Source organism: Erythrolamprus reginae, chromosome 5 (assembly GCF_031021105.1).
Source record: "Erythrolamprus reginae isolate rEryReg1 chromosome 5, rEryReg1.hap1, whole genome shotgun sequence".
In the NCBI taxonomy this organism is placed as follows: domain Eukaryota; kingdom Metazoa; phylum Chordata; class Lepidosauria; order Squamata; family Dipsadidae; genus Erythrolamprus; species Erythrolamprus reginae.
This window is the reverse complement of record NC_091954.1, coordinates 9,172,077-9,191,116: the sequence shown is the minus strand read 5'-3', so window position 1 is coordinate 9,191,116 and position 19,040 is coordinate 9,172,077. Positions and strand designations below refer to the sequence as shown.

The window sequence follows — 19,040 nt, the reverse complement described above, 5'->3', positions numbered from 1 at the left end:
TATCTATCTACCTACCTACCTACCTACCTACCTTTGGGACCGCCTTAGGTCCCACAGAGTTGGCCTTCTCCAGGTCCCGTTGACAAAACAATGCCGTCTGGCGGGACTCAGGGGAAGAGCCTTCTCTGTGGCGGTCCCGACCCTCTGGAATCAACTCTCCTAGGAGATCAGGACCGTCCCCCACCCTCCTTGCCTTTTGCAAACTCCTAAAAACCCACCTTTGCCGCCAGGCATGGGGAAATTGATTCCCCTTGGCCGCTCCGTTTTATGTATGGTTTGTTTGGGTTGCATGAATGTTTTTAATCAAGGGCTTTTTAACTGTCCTGCTTTTTTAGTCATTGGATTTGTATTTTGTGTTCCTGCTGTTTAAAATTTATTTAAAAACCTACTAAAATGAACTAAGCTTTCATTAGTCCTCTACTAACATTGTCATAGTGTTAAAATCCCCATTGAAGACATTTGACAGAGAGAAAAAAAATATAACTCTTCCCTGGTATAAGCTGAGAGGAGGAGAACCTGTGGTCTAGAGCAGTGATTTTCAACCTTTTTTGAGCCGCGGCACATTTTTTACATTTACAAAACCATGGGGCACATTGGGGGGGGGCAGCTAAAAAAAGTTTGGACAAAAAAATTCTCTTCCTCCCTTTCGCTCTATTTCTCTTTCCCTCTTTCTCTCCCTCTTTTTTCTCTCTCCATCCCTCTTTCTTTCTCTCTTCCTTCTTTCCTCTTTTTTGCTCTCTTTCTCTCTCCCTCCCTACTTCCCTCTATGTCTTTCTCTCTCCCACCTTCCCTCCCTCTCTTTCTCTCTCTCTCTTGCTCTCTCTCTTGCTTTCTTTCTCTCTTGTTCTCTTTCTCTCTCTTGCTTTCTTTCTCTTGCTTGCTTTCTCTCTTGTTTTCTTTCTCTCTCTCTTGCCTGCTTTCTCTCTCTCTCTTTCTCTTTCTTTCTCTCTTTCTCTCTCTTTCTTTCTCTCTCTCTTGTTTTCTTTCTCTCTCTGAGCTTCGCGGCACACCTGACCATGTCTCGCGGTACACTAGTGTGCCATGGCACACTGGTTGAAAAACACTGGTCTAGAGGTTAATGCTTTACAGGCTGACTCCCCAGGTTCAAATAATGCAATATAAGCTTGAAATAGATCTCTACTAGTCTCCCTTTTCATTATCAGCAAAAATACATTACACGCATATATATTGATATACATAAAACTCATTGGTGCATCCTTAGGGAATCGGGCAATGAACAAACCAGAACCTTCCACCATAGGCTCCTTTAAACTCTTATTTTTAACTCGCCCTTAAAATAAGCTGCTCTTTTATCTTAGAAAAAGTGGCTCCGAGCCTGAGCAAGGATCCCCACGCACTTTGCAAAGGTCTGTTAACCTCCCAGGGCTCTATATTAGACCTCTGAGTCACAGAGGCTTTGCATAGCTGGTGTTGGGTTACCAGCCATGTATGGGCTCTTCGTCAGGGATATCAGTATCTGTATTATAAGGGCTATCTATTCTTAGATGACACTTCGGCTGGACTGAGCAGGCAAGAGACAAAAAAGAGTATTATTTCGTGCTTTAACTGGATAGAAGTGTGTGTGGGGGAAAAGAGCGCTCATTTTAAAAACAAGACGTACCCACCTGTATTCTACCCCTCTGTTCCACAGAGCCCGGATATTTGTTTTTTTTCCTGGCGGTCAAGGAGAGATTTTAGAAAATGTCCTTCAGTGTGACTCTCAACGGATCTGGACCATGGGGCTTCCGCCTGCAAGGAGGGAAGGACTTCAACATGCCTTTGACCATCTCCAGGGTAAGGGCGAGATACTCAAAAAAGTGTTTTTTGGGAGGTTGTGGGCTTTCTGGAGGGAAGTGGCCGAGGGACAGAGGTGATAAGATCCTGGGCATGTTTGTTTGTTTGTTAAATGATGGAGCCTTGCAGAGTGAAATGTACTATAATGACAAGGGAGAAGATTTAGGGCACCTGTTGCTCTTCTACCTTGTCTAATTGACTCCATAGTTCCCTCTAGGCTGAGCAGTGAGCAATCGCTCACTTAAAAATCATCATCAACTCAGAGTTTTCCAAACCTGCCCAGAAGCCGAGAGGGAAAGAGTGAGAGGGAAGGAGAGAGAGAGGAAGAGAGAGAAACAGATAGAAAAAAGAGAGGAAGGGAAAGAGAAAGAAAAAGAATGGGAGTAAGGAAGAGAGAAAGCAAATCAACATCTAGTTTGAAACTAGCTCAACTATTTAAGTGGCATTTTGATATTGATAGAGTTGCCCTATTATGAGCTCACTGTTATAGACACACAGTACAGTGTTTTATTTTGAAATTCTCTGAGGCAAAACAGGGTGGGTCTTTTATTTGTTTGTTTGTTTGTTTATTTATTCATTTATTTATTTATTCATTTATTTATTAATTATTTCTGTGCCGCCCAGTCCCTAAGGGACTGCCGCTCAGACACTATACTTTTCCGCCCACCCCCCCAAAAAATTAGAGGGAACACTGATTGACTCAGCCTTCTGTCCTTCCGAGGTACGTAAAATGAGGACCCAGATTGTTGGGGACAAGAGGCTGGTTCTGTTAAAAAAGTGCTATTGCTAACATGTTGTAAGCCGCCTTGAGTCTAAGGAGAAGGGCGGCATAAAAATTGAACAAATAAATAAATAAATAAATAAATTTATAGGCAACAAAAAATAGCTCACAATGGGAGACATCTCTGTGGCAGCTGGTAGAAAACTTTTCTCTGGCTTTATTTTTGCAACAATCCTGATCTTTTCTTCTATTCGGAGAGGGGCGGCATACAAATCTAATTAATAATAATAATAATAATAATAATAATAATAATAATAATAATCTTTTCTTCTCTTCTTTCATTGATATATTTTATTCCTATATCTTCTCTTCTCTTCTTTCTTTGATACATTCTACTACGAGTATATGCTCCATAACCTTCATTGTGTATTGGACAAAATAAATAAATAAAATATTTATTTATTTTATTTCTTTATTTATTGGATTTGTATGCCGCCCCTCTCCGCAGACTCGGGGCGGCTAACAACAGTAATAAAACAGCATATAACAATAATCCAATACTAAAAACAGTTAAAAACCCATTATTATAAAAACCAATCATACATACAGACATACCACGCATAGAATTGTAAAGGCCTAGGGGGAAAGAGTATCTCAGTTCCCCCATGCCTGGCGGCAGAGGTGGGTTTTAAGCAGCTTATGAAAGGCAAGGAGGGTGGGGGCAATTCTGATCTCTGGGGTGTTTCCCAAAGTGTGGTATGGGTACCCCCAGGGGTAGGGGAAGAGTTTGGTGGGAGTACGCATTCAGAAAAAGTTCTGAAATCCATCTTGCTTTTTCCAACTTCATATTTATGTGAAGTTGCTTTTTTAGGATTTGTAGACATTAAGTCAAAAAAAAAAGGAACAGACTATTGGACGTGGAAACGCATCTCAGATTAAAATTAACAACCGGGAAACCAAATTATGACAGTCTGTCATCTCAGCACAAACAATCTCATCCTTCTCATTGATCCAAATAAACGTTATTTATAATATAACTTTTATTTATATTTTATTATGAATATTTATTTTTTGTTTATTATTATTTTGTGTATGTACCCAAAAAAAAAAATATATATATTTTGATTGTTAGACTGTATAGTCTGGAGGATAGAAGGAAAAGGGGGGATATGATCGAAACATTTAAATATGTTAAAGGGTTAAATAAGGTTCAGGAGGGAAGTGTTTTTAATAGGAAAGTGAACACAAGAACAAGGGGACACAATCTGAAGTTAGTTGGGGGAAAGATCAAAAGCAACGTGAGAAAATATTATTTTACTGAAAGAGTAGTAGATCCTTGGAACAAACTTCCAGCAGACGTGGTTGGTAAATCCACAGTAACTGAATTTAAACATGCCTGGGATAAACATATATCCATTGTAAGATAAAATACAGAAAATATTATAAGGGCAGACTAGATGGACCATGAGGTCTTTTTCTGCCGTCAGTCTTCTAGGTTTCTATGTTATTAAAATACATTCTTTTTTTTTACGAGGGGTACTAAGTGTTACAAAAGTTATAGAAGGGGTACACATATGTCAAAAGTTTGGGAAAATCTGAATTGCCATATTTTTCGGAGTATAAGACATAAGCTTACTTTTCGGGAGAGGAAAATAGGGGGGAAATCTGCCTACCAGGCATTCATCTAGTGAACATGCTTAGTCTGGTTAGCCTCAGCACAATATTTTATTTCCTGGTCAAGGCTGGGAAAGAAAACCCAGAGAGAGCAGCAATGAAAACAAGCCTGCAAAGACTTAGGGCTGGAAAAAAAACTTATTCGGAGTAGCAGCCTGCAAGCCTGCAAGCCGGGAAGATTGTTAGCACCTCATTAGGGCTGTGGGAAAAATAGCTTAAAAAAAAAAAAGCTATATTCCAAGTATAAGATCCCCCCAGATTTTCAGCCTCTTTTAAGAGGGGGAAAGGTATGTCTTAAACTCCGAAAAATACAGTAAGCAGAAGAAAGGGGACACAATCTGAAGTTAGTTGGGGAAAGATCAAAAGCAACATGAGAAAATATTATTTTACTGAAAGAGTAGTAGATCCTTGGAAGAAACTTCCAGCAGACGTGGTAGATAAATCCACAGTAACTGAATTTAAACATGCCTGGGATAAACATATATCCATCCTAAGATAAAATACAGAAAATAGTATAAGGGCAGACTAGATGGATCATGAGGTCCTTTTCTGCCGTCAGTCTTCTATGTTTCTATGTTTAAGTGACTCAATTCTATATAGGTTTTGGTAGTCTATGGACCATCCTTTCTTCTCCTTCTTTTTCTCCTTCTCTTTTCCCCCCTTCTCCCTTGCTCTCTCCCTCTTCCCCCCTCTCTCTCCTTCCTCCTTCTCCTTCTCCATCTTCAAGCTTAATTTTATTTTAATCCTACCTTATCTAGAATAAAAATGAAAGGAAATGGTTGCGAGGGGCAGGACGGTCGTGATCTTTCTTTTTCCTTTATTATTATTTATTTTTAAAACCATATTTATACAGCCACCCATCCCACCATCGACTCTGTACAGCCTATCTGCCCATATTTGATCAATAAGCTCTCAACGTCCCTAAGGGTTGATTTGCCTTCCAGGAAATGGCCTGGATTTTGGGAAATGTTTGTATTGAGCCTCAAAGGATATGTTGTGTAATAATAAATATATGCAATTAGCATTGATTCCTTTATTGCCTTTCCATTTTGCCATCCTCCGAAGTTCCTGGAATTTATAAAAAGGAAAATTTTTTTGCAAGACTCTTAATAAATGTGTGTTGCAAATATCAACCTCAAAACTTTATCCCCTACAACTCACAAGTTTCTTTTCTCCTTTTCTGGGATCCTGTTGCTATATCAGGGAGAAGTGAAAATAGGTAGCAGAGTGCAGGAGAATCAGCCTGAGAAAGGGTTTATGATCAGTTCCATCTTTCTCCGTAATCAAGGTGTTAAGAGAGAATTGTAAGTCTATGGAGGTTCTCCATCATCCAGGTCATGGCTGTTCCAAAGGTACTTTTTTTCAAAAGGCAAATATGGACTTAAAAAAAAAAATTAGATTTGTATGCCGCCCCTCTCCGAAGACTCGGGGCGGCTCACAACAATGATAAAAACAATATTATAGTGGCACAAATCTAATATTAAAAGAAATAACTAAATAACTATCATATTAAAACCAGACAACACATACATACCAAACATAAATTATAAGGAGCCTGGGGGAAAGATGTTTCAAATCCTCCATGCCTGGCGGTATAGGTGGGTCTTGAGTAGTTTACGGAAGACAAAGAGGGTGGGAGCAGTTCTAATCTCCGGGGGGAGTTGATTCCAGAGGGCCGGGGCCGCCACAGAGAAGGCTCTTCCCCTGGGGCCCGCCAGACGACTTGGTTTTCCCCCGAAGACATTTTGCTCCTCATCCCGGGAGCTTCTTCTTTTCTACTGAAATGAAGACGTGGAGAACTGGAGAAACTTTTTGGATGAGAAGCAAGACGTCTTTAAGGAGAAACAAAGTTTAGTTGCCTTTTGGGAAGAAAAAAACCCCTACCTTTGAATAGAATAGAATAGAATAGAATTCTTTATTGGCCAAGTGTGATTGGACACACAAGGAATTTGTCTTGGTGCAGATGTTCTCAGCGTACATAAAAGAAAATATACATTTGTCAAGAATCATGTGGTACAACACTTAATAGGGGTCAAATAAGCAATGAAGAAGCAATATTAATAAAAATCTTACGATATAAGCAACAAGTTACAGTCATACAGTCAACATGGGAGGAAATGGGTGATAGGAATGATGAGAAAAACTAGTAGAATAGAAGTGCAGATTCAGTAGAAAGTCTGACAGTGTTGAGGGAATTATTTGTTTAGTAGAGTGATGGGAGTGACAAGCTGGGTTTTGTAGACAAAGATATGTGCGATGGGCAGGGTGCTTCAAAATCTGTTCTCTATCCCGTTCTGAAGCCCTAGAATAGATGCTGAACTTTCTTTCTCCTGCATGTTACTGATCCAGAATAAAACCTAACCTTGCACAGGAACATTTGGACTGGCGGTCCTCTTACCCAACTTTGGAATCTGGGTATTTAGTTGCATTCAGTCTGCCAGCAACTCTTTTCTCGGTCCTCGGAGAAGGTTTAAATGACCGTTAATGGAGAATATTTGTAGCTCAGGGTTGAAAATGGAGGGATCCTTGGAGCTCTCCACGCTTGATTCTTTTCTTGCAGGTATTTCATTATTTAGCACTCATGTGTTACCTAGTTCGGGTAATAAAGTGTCTACAAGAAGACCAGGGTCAAGAATTCACAACTCAAAATAAAAGCTAGCTGGGTCTTCCTAACCAAGGAATTTTATTATAGAAACATAGAAACATAGAAGACTGACGGCATCTACTACTCTTTCAGTAAAATAATATTTTCTCATGTTGCCTTTGATCATTCCCACAAATTGCTTCACATTGTGTCCCCTTGTTCTTGTGTTCACTTTCCTATTAAAAACACTTCCCTCCTGAACCTTATTTAACCCTTTAACATATTTAAATGTTTCGATCGTGTCCCCCCTTTCCCTTCTGTCCTCCAGACTATACAGATGGAGTTCATGAAGTCTTTCCTGATACGTTTTATGCTTAAGACCTTCCACCATTCTTGTAGCCCGTCTTTGGACCCATTCAATTTTGTCAATATCTTTTTGTAGGTGAGGTCTCCAGAACTGAACACAGTATTCCAAATGTGGTCTCACCAGCGCTCTATATAGGGGGATCACAATCTCCCTCTTCCTGCTTGTTATACCTCTAGCTATGCAGCCAAGCATCCTACTTGCTTTTCCTACCGCCTGACCACACTGCTCACCCATTTTGAGACTGTCAGAAATCACTACCCCTAAATCCTTCTCTTCTGAAGTTTTTGCTAACACAGAACTGCCAATGCAATACTCCGATTGAGGATTCCTTTTCCCCAAGTGCTTTTCAAGGATCGTTTATTTTTAAAGCAGTTTTTGAGAATGAACCAGGAAAGGACTATCTGGGCATCAGACAGTGTATACAGTGCTCCCTCGATTTTCGCGGGGGATGCTTTCCAAGACCGCCCGCAAAAGTCGAATTTCCGCAAAGTAGAGATGCGGAAGTAAATACACCATTTTTGGCTATGAACAGTATCACAAGCCCTCCCTTAACCCTTTAAACCCCTAAATTACCATTTCCCATTCCCTTAACAACCATTTATTCACCATTATTACTGATACTCACCATTGAATAAGACACTTAGTGATCCTGATATTTATAAACATATTTATTTATTAACAATAATTATTTTTTTCGTTATTTATTTGCAAAAATTATTAGTTTGGCGATGACGTATGATGTCATCAGGCGGGAAAAAATGTGGTATAGAAAAAAAAGCATGAAGTATTTTTTAATTAATATTTTTTGAAAAACCGTGGTATAGACTATTCGCGAAGTTCGAACCCACGAAAATCGAGGGGACACTGCATACAGTATATATCTTAGCATATTATTCAGTCTCGGCTTCTTTTCCCAACTTCCAATTCCAACTTTTTGAGTTGCCTTGCAGGCTATGTTGAAAAATCTCCAGTTGAAAACCACGATGGTCCAATGAGTCAATGCTGTGCTTATTTTTAATGCCTATTTTGCCCAACACAAATGAAAATCTGGTAACGCTTTGATTGCCTCATCAATAGCTACCATCTTGATGTTTTTATCGCCATATTCTGTGGGTACACCTCCAAAACGTCTCCATTTTCTTCATTTTTGTTTGTCCCAAGAGTGCAACTTTCTCTACTGTGGAGATTTTACAAGGGCGTTTTCCTCTACTTTTCCATTTTTTTAAAAAAAAATGTTCTCAATCTCTTTACATCTTAAGATCGCCTTGACTACTGATCTTTCTGTTGTATGCATGGAGCTTTGTAAGGATGGGGTAAATGAAGGTTAAGAGAGAAAGGGCAATATACTTTGAGTTACTGCAGCTGCGTTGTTCTGTCGGGCTCTCTGGTAGAATCCTTCCAAAAATTCACAGGTACAAATTTCAGACACACACACGTTTGAAAATTCAAAACAATGTTCTTTATAATGAAAGTTCACTTAAACCAAGCCCTCTTTTGGTATAGCAAAGAGCACTCGTCTCCAAACAAACTGGTAATTTGTACAAGTCCCTTATCAGTCCTGTGATACTTAGCTTGCAGCTGGGAGGCAATTCACAGTCCTTCTTCTTTCACAAAGTGAAACACACTTTGCTCTGGTTTAGTTTCAAATCAGCACACAAAAAGTCCAAGTCAGTAAAGCAGTCACGAAACACAACGATCAGATAATCCTCCACAATGGCCAAACCCACAGGCTGCTATTTATAGCAGCCTCACTAATGACCACAGACCCACCCAACCACAGGTGGCCTCATTTTCTTTGATAATAATCTCTCAGTTGTTGTTGCCTATGCATGGTTCTCTGAATGCGTGGCTGTATCATTAACTCTTGTTCTGAATCCAAGGAGGAGCTAGATAATTGATCTCCTTCTGAGCTGTCTGCCCCACTCTCCTCCTCCCTGTCACTCATGTCTTCTTGGTCAGAGGAGCCTTCATCAGCAGATTCCACCGGGGGCAAAACAGGCCTGCAGCATGTGGATGTCTCCCCCACATCCACAGTCCTTGGGGCAGGAGCTGGGCCAGAGCTAACCACAACATGCGTGAACCTTTAAATGTCCTTTCCCAAAAGCATGAATTGGAAACAAAATCACTTACAGAAGTCACAAAAGTGGCTCAATCATTCAGAAAGATTGAGTCAAACTGGCCAAAGCCATCTAAAGTCCATGCTGGGTGGACATCTTCTCAAACCTTCTCTTCTTCCACACTTAGTAACGTTTTCAGCCTTTCCAGCTACGTCTTCACCCATCGTATCACATTCTTCCTCCGTGCTAATTCTGAGTGCTTCAAATGCTGACGGCTGATTTGCCTTATGACGTTGATGGATACCCATGGAGAAATGCGTCCAAGGAACTTCGTATCGGAATTTCAAACCTGCGAGATCAGTTTGCAGAAGATTTAAAGGCAAGAGCTGAAATTCCAAACGTGCCAATGACTTTCCTTTGCTGGGCTCACAACAGAAATTTCATTCCAAACTAAGATGATTACTTCTGCACCACATTCCTTTGCTGGTTTTATTCCTTTGAGGCGGAGTTGGTGGTGGGGATAATGAAGGAATTGATTTATGAGAGGAAAATCCTGGGAGTCACATTAGAGATGTAGCCTCCATTTTTAACCCGGGTCAGGTTTTATTTCTCAGTCTCTGCAACTTTAAGATGTATGGACTTCAACTCCCAGGATTCTGTCAATCAGTATGCTGACTGACCTTGACGCTGTTTCTGAGTGGTCTAACACATGGCAACTCCCAATCTCAACTAGCAAATGCTCTGTCCTACACATTGGGAAGAAGAATCTGAACTCCAAATACGAACTGAATAATCATATTATCACAGATAATCCCCACTCGGTTAAAGACCTCGGTATACTAATAACAAAAGATTTAAATGCCAAAGCCCACTGCAACAATATAGCCAAGAAGGCTTCAAGAGTTGTAAACCTAATCCTGCGTAGCTTCTGCTCTGGCAATCTCACACTACTTACCAGAGCTTACAAAACTTTTGCCAGACCCATCCTCGAATACAACTCATCTGTTTGGAACCCATATTGCATCTCAGACATTAACACCCTTGAAAAAGTCCAAAGATACTTCACCAGAAGAGCCCTTCACTCCTCCACTCAAAATAGAATACCCTACAAGACTAGACTTTCAATCCTGGGCCTAGAAAGTTTAGAACTAAGACGCCTTAAACAAGATCTAAGTATTGCCCACAAGATCATATGCTGCAACGTCCTGCCTGTCGGCGACTACTTCAGCTTCAACCACAACAACACAAGAGCACACAACAGATTTAAACTTAATATTAACCGCTCCAAACTTGACTGTAAAAAATATGACTTCAGTAACCGAGTTGTCGAAGCGTGGAACTCATTACCGAACTCCATAGTGTCATCCCCAAACCCCCAACACTTTACCCTTAGATTATCCACGGTTGACCTATCCAGATTCCTAAGAGGTCAGTAAGGGGCGAGTACAAGTGTACTAGAGTGCCTTCTGTCCCCTGTCCTATTGCTCTCCTATATCTCCTATACCTTTCTTCTATTCCTATATCTCTTCTATTCTTTCATTGATATGTTCTATTACTATATCTTCTTTTCTATTATTTCTTAAATATATTTTACTATGAGTATCTCCTCTATAACCTTCATCATGTATTTTACTATGTGTATATAGATATATACCCACTAAAACCCTCATTGTGTATTGGACAAAATCAATCAATCAATCAATTAATAAATAAATAAATAAAGTCCATATATCTGGAGTTCAGACTATAGGTTTTCCTTCTCTTTAATTTAAAATAGTTTTTATTGAATTTTAAACATTAAAAACAGACAATACACAAAAAATACACAAACACATAGTAATCTACATCTACAAAACAAAAGAGAAAAAAATATTAAAATTAAGATATAATATATCGGTCCATTAAACACATTCCTTTGTTTGTTTTCTTATGGCAAATACAGTCGGTATGAAAAAATATTTTGGTTATTGGTTATTATTTCCTTCTCAGAGTCAGTTGCTGCAGAAGGAAGAAGCAGGACAAATAAGCAAAATCAAAAATTGGGAAGAAGAATTTTTATATATTTAAATGAGAGGAACAGGAAGAGGAGGAGGAGGAGATAAGAGTAATTTCTACCAGTGAAGGGCTGCAAAAAACCTTTAGTACCACTCTGTGGAGGTGGCTTATTTTGTTGGTATGGCTTGATGGACATATGACCAGGTAGGAGTGGCTTGCTAGCCATGTGAACGTGGGTGGCTTAAAGGTCATGTGACTGGGTGGGAGTGGCTTGCCGACCAAGATAAATTTTCAAATAGGTGCTTGGACTCTTTTTTCAGTTGATTAAGCCACATTACTTGAATAGCCACAAAAAGGACAAACGATAGACAGCATAATTTGTTGAAGAGCACAGTAATATTTTAAGGTTTTGTACTGAACCCACAAGGTTCAGTATGATAACAGATTAGGCAAGTAGCTCAATTTTCTTTCATGGCTATAAAAGTTCAGTTCTAGATATTAAAGCGTTTATGGGTAAAAACGTACTATTTAATTATTTCCTATTTAAAATTAAGGATCATACTAAGGTACTAGAGAAGGAAGGACAATAAAAAACTATTTAGTATTCAATAAATAGTGCATACATTTACTCCCCTCATAGGGGCAGCAGCCCATTACTGGTTCATACTCAAAGCTGTCATATCACGAAGCAAGCTACCTTAGGGTCTTTCTTTCTGATAGACAATATTTTTTTATGCATTAGAGCAGTGTTTCCCAATCTTAGCAACTTGAAGATATCTGGACTTCAACTCCCAGAATTCCCCAGCCAGTGTTGTGGTTAGCTCTGGCCCAGCTCCTGTTTTGCCGCTGGTGGAATCTGATGATGAAGGCTCCTCTGACCAAGAAGACATGAGTGACAGGGAGGAGGAGTGTGGCAGACAGCTCAGAAGGAGATCAATTATCTAGCTCCTCCTTGGATTCAGAACAAGAGTTAATGATACAGCCACGCATGAGGAGAGCGATGCATAGGCAACAACAACTGAGAGATTATTATCAAAGAAAATGAGGCCACCTGTGGTTGGGTGGGGCTGTGGTAATTAGTGAGGCTGCTATAAATAGCAGCCTGTGGGTTTGGCCATTGTGGAGGATTATCTGATTGTTGTGTTTCGTGACTGCTTTACTGACTTGGACTTTTTGTGTGCTGATTTTTCCCCGCTTTGAAACTAACCCAGAGCAAAGCGTGTTTCACTTTGTGAAAGAAGAAGGACTGTGAATTGCCTCACAGCTGCAAGCTAAGTATCACATAACTGATAAGGGACTTGTACAAATTACCAGTTTGTTTGGAGACGAGTGCTCTTTGCTATACCAAAAGAGGGCATGGTTTAAGTGAATTTTCATTATAAAGAACATTGTTTTGAATTTTCAAACGCATGTGTGTCTGAAATTTGTACCTGTGAATTTTTGGGAGGATTCTACCAGAGAGCCCGACAGAACAGCCAGCAGGGAGTTGAAGTCCAGATATCTTCAAGTTGCTAAGATTGGGAAACACTGCATTAGAGAGTAACATAAACATCAACAATGGAAGAACATTAAAACACCTTTTTTTTCTCATGTCTGCTTGGAATGACATAGGCTGGTCATCCATCTAGTTATTCTGCGGCTCCAAGTGGTACTGGCATATCTAACCCACAAATGTCTGCATGAAATACTTAGCTGTTGAAAAACCTGTGAATTTCCTCCAAGGATATTGTAATTTGCAGATCTGCCAGGCATCTATTCTTGACACGTCAAGCGTTCGTCATTAATATATGTTGCCATGGCTGTACTAAGAATGAGACAGGCAAACTTAACTCTCCCACATGGGCAAATATTTAACAGCGAACATGGCTACTTACTTTTATACACAGGCCATCAGTGCAGGGCATATGCAAGACAGTGGGCAGAACAATAAACTTGTATAAACCCTCCTTGAAAGCTCGGTGATAATCCTTTACAGAATTTGAAAACGCCAGGACAAAAATGTACTGGAAACTAATGTTAATACAGTGGTACCTCTACCTAAGAATGCCTCTACTTATGAACTTTTCTAGATAGGAACCGGGTGTTCAAGATTTTTTTGCCTCTTCTCAAGAAACATTTTCCACTTACAAACCCAAGCCTCCGAAACTGTAACTGGAAAAGGCAGGAAGAAGCCTCCATGGGGCCTCTCTAAGAATCCCCTGGGAGGAAACAGAGCGGGAAAAGGGGGGAGAAGCCTCCATGGGGCCTCTCTAGGAATCTCCTGGGAGGAAACAGGGCCAGAAAAGGCAGGGAGAAGCCTCCATGGGGCCTCTCTAGGAATCTCCTGGGAGGAAACAGGGCCAGAAAAGGTGTGGAGAAGCCTGCATGGGGCCTCCTGGGAGGAAACAGGGCCTCCACCTTCCCTGTGGTTTATTATTTATTTATTTATTAGATTCGTATGCCACCCCTCTCCGCAAACTCGGGGCAGCTAACAGCAGTAAAAAAGACAAATATAACAAATCTAATATAAAAACTAATTTTAAAAACCCCAATTTAAGAGAACAACCTTACAAACAGACATACCATGCATAAATTCTATAAGCCTAGGGGGAAGGGAATATCTCAATTTCCCCACACCTGACGACAGAGGTGGGTTTTAAGGAGCTTACGAAAGGCAAGGAGGGTGGGGGCAACCCTGATTTCCGGGGGGAGTTGGTTCCAGAGGGTCAGGGCTGCCACAGAGAAGGCTCTTCCCCTGGGTCCCGCCAAATGACATTGTTTACTCGATGGGACCCGGAGAAGGCCAACCCTGTGGGACCTAACCGGTCGCTGGGATTCGTGCGGCAGAAGACGGTCCCGGAGATATTCTGGTCCGATGCCATGGAGGGCTTTATGGGTCATAACCAACACTGGGTTTCTCCAATTGCCCACATTATTGGGTTTCCCCAATTTCCCACATTATTTGCTTTTACATTGATTCCTATGGGAAAAATTGCTTCTTCTTACAAACTTTTCTACTTAAGAACCTGGTCATGGAACAAATTAATTTCATAAGTAGAGGTACCGCTATATTCAGATCAAGAGAAGGTAATGTAGAAATGAATGGTAGGAGCATCTTTCTTTCTTTCTTTAGTCAATTTCTACGGCCACTTACCCTGTTTCCCCGATAGTAAGACACCCCCGATTGTAAGACGTATCCGGGGTTTCAGGGGGGTCGGCTAATATAAGCCATACCCCGAAAGTAAGACATATGTCTTACTTTCGGGGAAACACGGGGGTATTGCCGCCTCCCTCTCATCTAGCTGTGCGCCGCCTCCTGCCCATGTCCGCACCGTCCCCCTCTCCATACATCGCCGCATCTGCCACCTCCCTCTGATCTTAATGAGTGCTGCCTCCTGCCCACTTCCGCACCGCCCCCCTCCATACGTCACCACGTCTGCCGCCTCCGTCTGATCCAAATGAGTGCCGCCTCCTGCCCACTTCCGCGCCGCCCCCTCTCCATACGTCACCGCGCTGTCCCCCTCTCCATACGTCACCGCGCTGTCCCCCTCTCCATACGTCACCGCGCCGTCCCCTGCACTTGTCACTGCCACCTCCTGCTTAAAATACGGTAATGCACACAGTATTAATCATACATCAGTAAAACATACACACTGGCATACTGGGGTATCATCTGCTGTTTTGTGGTGAATACAATACTGTTCAGGTTGTTAATAAATGTTAATTTTATGGTTAAAACAAAAAATTCGACAATTTTTTTCCAATATAAGACATACCCCGAAAGTAAGACATAGTGGGGCTTTGGGGGATAAAAAGAAAGTAAGACACTGTCTTACTTTCGGGGAAACATGGTATCTCCAAAAAGTGTCTCTAGGTGGTAAACAATTTTAAAAAGTTAAAACAGTTTTTTTAAAAAAATAAATAAATAAGAAATTGAATACAAATAGTGTCCAAGAGATATTATAATCTGCCAGTGTCAACATAACTAGGAGTCAGGGCCTTTCATATACTGGGGATGCCAGGTCTGGGCACCTAGCCAGGATTGGACCACCCTAATCTCAGGAGGATGGATATTTCATAGGGCTGGTGTTACTGCAGAGAAGGCATTTCTTCTGATCTCCGCCAGCCAACACTTTTTGGCTGACAGGACCTGTAACGTACCCAACCAGTTGCCCCAAATTTGACAGGTAGAAACAACTGGCGCAAGAGGGTCCCTCAGGTAACCTGGTCCCAAGCCATGAAGAGCTTTTTGAACTCCACTGTACACAGACGGAAGCTTCTGAATGCTCTTCAAGGGCAGCCCCATGTAGAATGCTTTGCAGTAGTCCAAACAAGAAATGCAAGTAACAGTGAGCATAGTCATTTTGTCAGAAGAAGGGCTAAAGTACTATCTACTGTTATTATTATTTATTAGATTTGCATGCCGCCCTTCTCCGAAGACTTGGGGCTTCGGACCTCTCCCAATTCCTAAGAGGTCAGTAAGGGGCGTGCATAAGTACACCAGCGTGCCTTCCGTCCCCTGTCCTAAAGTTTCTCTTTTTTTACTAGTATCATGTATGTGAATACAGTATTCTTATATCTCATGTTTCTTTTTATTTTTTACTAGTATCATAGAAACATAGAAGTCTGACGGCAGAAAAAGACCTCATGGTCCATCTAGTCTGCCCTTATACTATTTTCTGTATTTTACCTTAGGATGGATCTATGTTTATCCCAAGCATGTTTAAATTCAGTTACTGTGGATTTATCTACCACGTCTGCTGGACGTTTGTTCCAAGGATCTACTACTCTTTCAGTAAAATAATGTTTTCTCATGTTGCTTTTGATCTTTCCCCCAACTAACTTCAGATTGTGTCCCCTTGTTCCTGTGTTCACTTTTCTATTAAAACACTTCCCCCTGAACCTTATTTAACCCTTTAACATATTTAAATGTTTCGATCATGTCCCCCCTTTCCGTTCTGTCCTCCAAACTATACAGATGGAGTTCATGAAGTCTTTCCTGATATGTTTTATGCTTAAGACCTTCCACCATTCTTGTAGCCCGTCTTTGGACCCGTTCAATTTTGTCAATATCTTTTTGTAGGTGAGGTCTCCAGAACTGAACACAGTATTCCAAATGTGGTCTCACCAGCACTCTATATAGCGAGATCATAATCTCCCTCTTCCTGCTTGTTATACCTCTAGCTATGCAGCCAAGCATCCTACTTGCTTTCCCTACCGCCTGACTGCACTGTTCTCCCATTTTGAGACTGTCAGAAATCACTACCCCTAAATCCTTTTCTTCTGAAGCTTTTGCTAACACAGAACTGCCAATACAATGTTCAGATTGAGGATTCCATTTCCCCAAGTGCATTATTTTACATTTGGAAACATTAAACTGCAGTTTCCATTGCTTTGACTATTTATCTAGTAAAGCTAAATCATTTACCATATTACAGACGCCTCCAGGAATATCAACCCTATTGCACACTTTAGAGTCATCGGCAAATAGGCAAACCTTCCCCTATGTCACTCACAAACATATTAAAAAGAATAGGACCCAGAACAGACCCTTGTGGCACACCGCTTGTAACCCGTCTCTGCTCAGAATACTCGCCATTAACAATAACTATTAATATTATTATATATATATGAATATTCTTATATCTAATGTTTCTTTTTATTTTTTACTAGTATCATGTATATGAATATTATTATATCTTTACATACCTCCAATATGTACTTGACAAAACAAACAAATAAAAATAAATAAATAAAAAGTTGCCATAGGTACATGCAACCGTCCATAATGCCATTTTTTAAAATTAACCTTTTGTACATTTTTTGAAAGAAATGGTGTAGCAAATGTTTTTAAAAGGGTGTCTTTTTATGAGCTTATTATCCTGAGCGCTTTTATTTCCCATAATTTTCTGTAAAAATGGGAAATTTTTTTTTGCTCACAGGGGAAGAAAAATGTTCAGAAATGACCGTCTATGAATAGGTGATACCAGAGAGAGCTATAATTTTCAGTCTTATAAAATCTCACTCTAATGCTATCTTCCCTGTACAACAGTCATAAAACAGCATCAATTTTATTGAGAATGGGGTTTTATGAACTGCTTATTACATGACACTCAATAAAGACGCTATCTAAATCAGAAATATGTAACTCCTGTGGGTATCTTAAACTTCTCTTAGCCAGCATGGCCAATCTTCATTGACGGCTGAAATCCTAAAATGTTTGGGGACCACCAGCTTACTTACTCCTGATCTAGAGAAGAATCACATTATCCTACAACCGGGGTCAGCAACCCATGGCTCTGGAGCCACATGTGGCTCTTTCAGAGAGCTTTGGTGATGCAGTGGTTAGAGTGCAGTACTGCCAGCTACTTCTGCTGATCACCAGCTGCCAGCAGTTTGGCAGATCGAATCTCAGTAGGCTCAAGGCTGACTCAGCCTTCCATCCTTCCAAGGTGGGTAAAATGAGGACCCAGATTGTTGGGGGCAATATATGCTGACTCTCTGTAAACTGCTTAGAGCCCTGTGAAACGGTATATAATTCTAAATGCTATTGTTATTTCCTCCCTCTGCTGCGGCTCCCTGTCACTCAAAATGGGCACAGTTGCGGGAATTAGGTACATCTACTCTAGCGAAAAGAAGGACTATGGGAGACATCATAGCAGTGTTCCACTATCTGAGGGTCCACCATAAATAAGGGATATAGATAGATAGATAGATAGATAGATAGATAGATAGATAGATAGATAGATAGACAGACAGACAGACAGACAGACAGACAGACAGACAGACAGACAGACAGACTGATAATAGATATAGATATACAGCAGGGGGAGAGAGCTGGAGAGAGAGATGGATAAAGAGACAGACAAACAGACAGAGAGAGAGACATGCAGGGGGGAGAGAGAGAGTGCTGGATAGAGATGGATGGATGGATGGATAAAGAGAGACAGACTGACAGACAGGACACTTATTCACAAAGATGCTTGCTTTTCATGGTCATTGTTTGTAAAAAGAGTTTTCATGAATGGGCCAACCCACATATGAATAATAGTAATAATAATGATGATGGTGGTGGTGGTGGTGGTGATAATAATAATAATAGTAATAATAATAATAATAATAATAATAATAATAATAATTTATTAGATTTGTATGCCGCCCCTCTCCGCAGACTCGGGGTGGCTCAGAACAATAATAATAACAATGAGCAATGTAACAAATCTAATATTTAAAAGAAAGTATCTAAAAACCCGTCATTTAAAAACCATACATCAAGAGTTATAAGAGTTTAATTTTTCCATCCTTCTGGAAGTCAACAGCTTCTTTGAAAGAGTGGCTGCCTCATTGGATTCTAAGTGGCCAAGTTACAAAAGCCTACACAAGCCAACAAAGGATGAGAATGGAAAATCTCATTGCTGTTTGTTGCTTTTAATCTCCCCAAACTGGGGGACAATGAAATAAGGGATATAAGCCCTGCTGGAATGATTCTGGGGATGAGTTTTCCACTCTGGGTATTAAACCTGGTCCCCTGCTACCTTTGGAATCCAAACACCGTTGCAAACATTAGCCAATCAATATGTAACCACCAGACCTGCCCTCTTCTTTACAGGCCAGAAAACCGCTACTTATCCATTTACCTTTAATCTTCTTATTTTCTTTTTCTTTTTTTCTAAAAAGCCAAGGTTTTAAGTTCAGAGGTGGAGAAAGAGATGAAACTTAATCTGCACTCTCAGGCAGCAATAAAATCTCTCTCACTTTAAGTAGCATCGCATGGAAAACCTGCTTCAGACAGTTTTTGAAGAGCAAAGATTGAATAGGAGAGAGAGAGAGTAAGAGAAGGGGAGGGAGGAGAGAGCGAGAGCAGGGGGC

At 40.6% G+C, this 19,040-nt stretch overlaps 1 protein-coding gene across 4 annotated transcripts in view; it reads left to right on the top strand.

Moving 5' to 3' along the window:
• The window catches only part of LDB3 (LIM domain binding 3), a 187,111-nt gene that overhangs the window by 20,247 nt on the left and 147,824 nt on the right, over positions 1-19,040 (top strand). For all 4 annotated transcript variants that reach the window (XM_070752054.1, XM_070752050.1, XM_070752049.1 and 1 more), the window contains exon 2: positions 1,652-1,794. In XM_070752054.1, coding sequence (XP_070608155.1) covers positions 1,702-1,794 — 93 coding nt within the window. In that variant the 5' untranslated portion in view covers positions 1,652-1,701. The remainder of the gene's footprint in view (positions 1-1,651; positions 1,795-19,040) is intronic.